We start from the raw sequence: 6,037 nt of genomic DNA, 5'->3' as shown, positions 1-6,037 counted from the left end.
CACATGAATTGGCACTTCTGAGTCCAGACCATAAATTCATTGAAAGTCTTTGGAATGTGCTGGAGGAGACTTTACAGAATGTTTGACTCTTGCATTGTCAATACAAGATCTTGGAAATGACATCACAACAACTCTTGATTTCTATCAAGATGTGCATTCATTTTTGGTCATCAAGAGGTGCATCGATTTTTGGTCAAGATCTTGTATTGGCAATGCAAGAGTCAAACACTCTGTAAACCTTTGCCAAATATATAACATGCTAGAAACATAATAATCACTGCAATAATGATCCAATCATGGACTCTTACATTTGCCTATTTAAATCCAAACAGTGACTTTTTTTGGCCAGTCAGTGTATCTTGGCTTTTCTAAGGCGATTCAGTTGCTCATCACAGAGAAAACAGATTTCCAAAGTCAGCGCTCACACACGCAAAAATCTCAGGAAAGTGGGTCAACACCCTTTTCTCCCCATCTTTTCTCATCATCGCTGCATAAAAACCGAGAAATGGAGTGGAGAATGTGGCATAAAATAGGAATGCATCGCACAGAATTAAAGTTAAGAGGGGTTAAAAACAGTTAAAGTGCTTTATGGACATAACTGGTACCTTAATGTGACTGCAAGAGAGCTACTGTACCTTTAAATAATACAGAGTGGCATTGAGGTAAGGAAAAGTGCGCTCTGATTGGCTCCTTCCCAACCTGCTGTCTAAGAGGATTTCGATGAGACACCTGATTGAGGAAACTACTGAGAGTGAGTCAAAGCTGTACTATATAATTTAAAAAAAGAAAAAGAACCAGTATTTAAACCATCTCTTTCAGCAACTTTGGACAGGCATCAACAGCCTCAAGCGTGTTAAATGAATGAATAATGTGGTAATGGCTGGAGCATATAGTGTAAATGTGGAAGGCATGGGAATGCTACCCTATTAGCACCTCTAACGACGAGTCACTTCTGCCTCGGTCCACTTGATTTTAAATTGTTTGTTCAAGATGTGCAAACAAAACTCGAGTTTAATCAAAAATGTAGCATTCGAAAACCCTCAATCATCAGGTATAGGAGTGTTGCAATTGCCGTGGTAGATGTGCACCGGGCCATCGCAGTGATAGTACAGCTGGAAGACGTCACCGTACCCATGTTCCCTCCACCAAGTGCAAAGCTGTCGGTTCCAGCCACATGAAAGTGGGTAAAACAGTTCCCTGTGCTCCATCCCGATCATGGTGAAGAAATCCTGATCGCCCAGATGCCCTCGGAAGTGGTATTTCTCAGCGAGCTGGGCAATCCGCCCGGGATCCAGAAGCTGGTTGTATAAGGTCGAGCGACGCATGGCTTCGAGGTTCAGAAGCATTACGCCGCTGTTGAAGCCGGGCAGACCGTCTGGTGGAGGGTCGCCTACATGGGACTTGGGATTCTCTTTGCGGTACTGCCAGAATGTGTGCCTACAACACACAGAGAAGACAGAGGAAAAAAGATTAAAGCAAAGAATTATAGCTTTAGTATCACACCTAGGTTTACAGATGTGAACAACAAACCCATAACCCTTAAACTTAAAAAAAAAAAAAAAAAGGGAAAATTGATGGCACAGCCCAGGTATTTTTGCAAATAAATCTGTTTTTATCTCAAGAACTAGGTGAAAGTAGTGCTGTTTCAGGGAGTAGAGTCTTCACTGAAAAATAGTGAAGCTAAAAAAAAAGGTGCGCCGAAAATAGCAGAAGAAAGATATTTCAGGTGTAGGATGCATAAATCATAAGTAAAAACAAGCATTAATGTCTAAAACAACAGAGAGCTGCTCTACAACAGAGAACCAGAACCCACAGTTCTGCCTTAACAAGTACTTAAAAACGGCATAGAATGGCTAAATCATTATAACTTTGAAGTATGAAGTTGGAAAGTGAAAAATTTAATCTGAGACTTTGACGTGAGATTGACCCAAGGCTATAAGCTTGAGGCGAACTCAACTTATGGGCTGTGGCATGTGTGGAGAATCCTAGCATGTTCTTTTGAGTTTTTTGAACTGGGAATTTGCGGTGATGAAGCATGAGGGTTGGTGAAAGTCCAAGACCATGCACTGCTCACAACGAAGACTGTGGAGTGCTAAATCTATGCTTATTCAAAGTAGCTTTGATCCATCAAGTCAATGCCCCCTGCAGAGAATTCCTCAGAGCTTCTCCTGAAGTTCATAGATTCTCTCGTGCTCTAAAAAACCCAAGCTGGGTAGGAAACAACAGAGAGATTTCTGAAGCTGCAGCTCCTGGACAGTTCATTTGACAGCAGGAGAACAGAACCAGACAGGATGACACAAACTTTAAGCTTTTATCTTTCTCACAGAGACTCCAATTTAGTGGGAGCATTTCACAGAGAAGGCTTGCTAGAGTCAACAGGAGCACAGGTAAACAAGAACAAGACAACACTAACTCAGGGTCCTTCTGAAGCTTTGATGCTCCTGAAAGAGATGCCTGTTCCTCTAACAAGTCTTTAATATAAAGTTCAGGTATACAAGTTCATTCTCTTGTTTAAAGGCCTGTCCTGCACGTTTTATTTTTAAAATGCTGCCAACATAAATTCACGATTAAAAGAATTTGGTTGTAAAGATACAAAGAAGTACGCTTTAAAGCAATATAATTTACCCAACAAATGAAAATTTTGGTCATCACTGACGTTGTTCCATATCGTTATGACGTTCTTTCTATTAGTATTGATATTTTGTAAAAAAAAAAAGAAAAAAAAAAGTAGTGATGGCCTTTTAAAACCTTTGCATTATATTTTTCAAACCAGTAATTTGAAAGATGAAACTGGCAAAGTCACATTATTTCACGGTTTAACCCTCTGGGGTCCTTCATTTCAGAGTCACACTCAGGACCTTCGGGTCCAAATGGGCCGGAAGGGTGGGATTAATATTTATTAAGAAAAAATCATCTTTTTTTTTTTTTTTACTTGTTTTTTATAATATTTTTTCTTTTCTTTTTTGGTGTTTTGAGATAATTTCAAAAATAAAAATGATTTATAATTAATATTAATGCAATAATTATGACCCATTTTTTCCCCATTGAATATAATATAAATAAATAAAAAAAAATTTTTTTTTTTTTTTTTTTTTAAAGCTGTATTTCATTTTAGAGTCAAGCCTAGGCCTCATGAAAGCAATTTTTGAAATGAGATGGATGCCATCTGGTGGACAAACCGAGCATTTTAAAAATTCAAAACCCATATGTAATCTGAATTTATTAGTGTGTATGTGTATAAAAGTGTGTTTATGTGTGTGTGTGTGTGTGTGTGTGGATGTGTCTGTTTTGCACTCTTGATGTTTTATAGATTCACCCCTTCACTGTTGTGTGCTTTTTTTCTGGATCGTGGCTGATTTGTAGTTTGTACGCACAAAATAACTCTGTATTTTCACATTTTTGCCAATTTCCCATTCATTTCCTATGCGGGTCCATTTGGACCCGAAGGTCCTGAGTGTGACTATTTTTTTTACAACCACTTAGACTATTCAAATCCTGTCCCCAATTTTTTGGGGTGTTCATATGCCAAGTACCAACAAAGTCACCAAATTTCGGACCATTCCGATAAAGCAATGATTTAAAAAAAAAAAAAAATTAAATGCTTCGGGTCCATTTGGGCCGAAGGACCCCAGAGGGTTAAAAATGCCATGTTTTTTATCAGCGTATGGCGTTTCCAGAGCTTCGAATCAGCTAATCATTATTCAAAGCAATTGGTTTAATTGACTCAAATTTTCGAAAAGCTTTGTTTCCCCCATCACTACCAAAAAGATCAAAAGCACCTTAAAAATATGCTACTTACAATAATTCTGATAATCAATGAACTTATTTCATTAACTATAATATAAACTAATAAAAAAAGTTATTCTACAAATAAAAACATATAAATGTATGAATGGATGCTTAAAAGTTAAATCAAATAAGAAAAACAAACCCCCAAATGAGATTTGAGAGCCAAGATTTTTAGTTAAATAAACTACTTTTATTTGTCCTTGACAGACCCTGGTCAGTGTTTCTTCACTGGAAAAGAGCAACAAAGTGATTCTTCAACATATTTAATGTTCCACAGAAGAACGGATACTGGTCTGGAATGAAATGAGAAAAATAAGATAGATTTATCCTTTTGGGGTGACCTATTCCTTAGATAAAGATTAATGCATCTTCAGTCCAAGCACTAAAAACATTACTAAAAACAATGACACTTCTGTGCATCTCTATTCCTTTAATTACAGCCCCTGTGGTTCTGAGGTGAATATTTTGACCACTTTCTGTGAGTTAAGAATGAAATATTCATTAGGAGATATGAAAAATGCTGCACGCTAAATCTATAAGGGCATGACTGAAGCACTCTGGGTCAGGATCTGTGCATGCCCGGGCCGTCCCTAATGAACGAAGCTTCAAAAACATCCCAATTATAGCCGCATTATCCAGTCTTTAAATGGAATTTGTGAAGTCAGAGTCGAAAGCAGCGGGTGTCACATTGTGGGTTGAGAAAGCAGAATGTCAACTTCCTGTGTCATCTCTTCAGCTCAGCATCGACATTTTAACACAAACAACTTTTCCCTGCTGTTTAACGGCCTCCAGAGGAATGTCAGATGGCACTTCCATATTTCATGTCTAGTTTTACTATCTTCTTTATGAGTGGCAAGACCTATTTGTCTGTCTGAGAGGATGTACGTGCTCTGCAGCACAAATCTAGAAGAATTCATCACGATCAAAAACTGGATGAAAAGCAAACCATGGTGGGTATTTTTTCAACTAAAAGCGGGAAAATATTATATAATAGTATGTATTAGGGATACATGAAATGCTACCTCTGAAATTAGCATCAGAAAATACAACTAATTTATTGTTAAAATACAGCCATATTCATCAGTCATTTCCACCACAGAATGCTGTTAAACACACATATAATTAATATAATATAATAAATATTTTTTTATAAATATTTTTACAAATATATATTATTATATATAAAATCTATAATATACATTTCACACCGCCGCCGGCGAGAGCGTCAAAGTGGCCGAAAGTCATTCATTTTAAATGTGAGCCGGTGTGGTGAAGTGTTGGGTCCCACTGAAGGGTTGAGTCCCAGCTAAGGACCCCATTAAGTTGCCATAAAGTCGACCTGACTTCAACTTCTCCACGCCGCCAGAGCTCGCCGCCGGTGTGGTGAAGTGTTGGGTCCCAGTCCCACAGAAGTGTTGAGTCCCAGCTAAGGACCCCAGCAATTCGATTGGTTCAAAGCACGTTTTATGGGTAATCGCTTTAGTGCCTGCGCGGTTACAAATCAGAAAAAATCACTTTATTATAGAAGACGTTTGAACTACGTTATAACGAGTCATTAATGTTTTTTAACTTATATGTTTCATATACTAGTATATAACCGAAGCTATAGATAGTAAATTTAAACATTTCTCGTTCTTAGTGTTTTTTAGTTAGCTTACATAGTAGCATAGCATACAGCTATCGGATGATCGTGCTAGCTGAGGTTTACCTGAGCTTATACTGCCTTACCGTATTCACAGCGATTTGAAATGCAGTTATAATTATGTCATTATAATTATCGTAATAATCAGTGCAATATGTTGTACAAATTTTGTTATTAAAAGAACCATGTAATAATGTTAAGTTGTGTTTATTATTATTTTTCTAATTAACAGTTTATCCATTTAAATAAATTACAGAAAGTTAGTGTTTTGTGTGTACTTAGTATAAATATTAATTGGTTGTCTAGCCTTGATTACAGAACAGTGTAATAAAATTACCACATTAGTTCCCAAGCAAAATAGAGGAGAGGTTGATCATTTGAACTTAAAAAGAAGGCGCGCAACACTATTTATAGGCAAGATTTCCGCGCTAGAACACAAACACCACACCACACCACACAAATGGCTTTTAATTGGTTTATCATATCTTAAAAGGAACATTTTAAAATAATTATACTGCGATTTTATTCCCCCCAAAAAAGTAAATGTCATTTTCATAGTCATTTCACAACACAAAAAGTGATGGAAATATTCATGACCTTCAGTCT

The 6,037-nt window shown here is 37.1% G+C and overlaps 1 protein-coding gene across 1 annotated transcript in view; it reads right to left on the bottom strand.

Moving 5' to 3' along the window:
• Window positions 1-581: 581 nt before the first annotated feature.
• LOC130083556 (xyloside xylosyltransferase 1-like) overlaps window positions 582-6,037 on the bottom strand; it is a 38,874-nt gene continuing 33,418 nt past the window's right edge. Inside the window, exon 5 of the mRNA XM_056248635.1 lies at window positions 582-1,437. Within this exon, the coding sequence (XP_056104610.1) occupies window positions 1,041-1,437 (397 nt within the window). The 3' untranslated portion in view covers window positions 582-1,040. The remainder of the gene's footprint in view (window positions 1,438-6,037) is intronic.

The sequence above is a fragment of the Rhinichthys klamathensis genome, unplaced genomic scaffold (assembly GCF_029890125.1).
Source record: "Rhinichthys klamathensis goyatoka isolate OS25496 unplaced genomic scaffold, OSU_Roscu_1.1 h1tg000056l_1, whole genome shotgun sequence".
NCBI classification, from domain to species: domain Eukaryota; kingdom Metazoa; phylum Chordata; class Actinopteri; order Cypriniformes; family Leuciscidae; genus Rhinichthys; species Rhinichthys klamathensis.
Note: the sequence above shows the minus strand (reverse complement) of the source record. Positions and strands in the feature narration are given on the sequence as shown.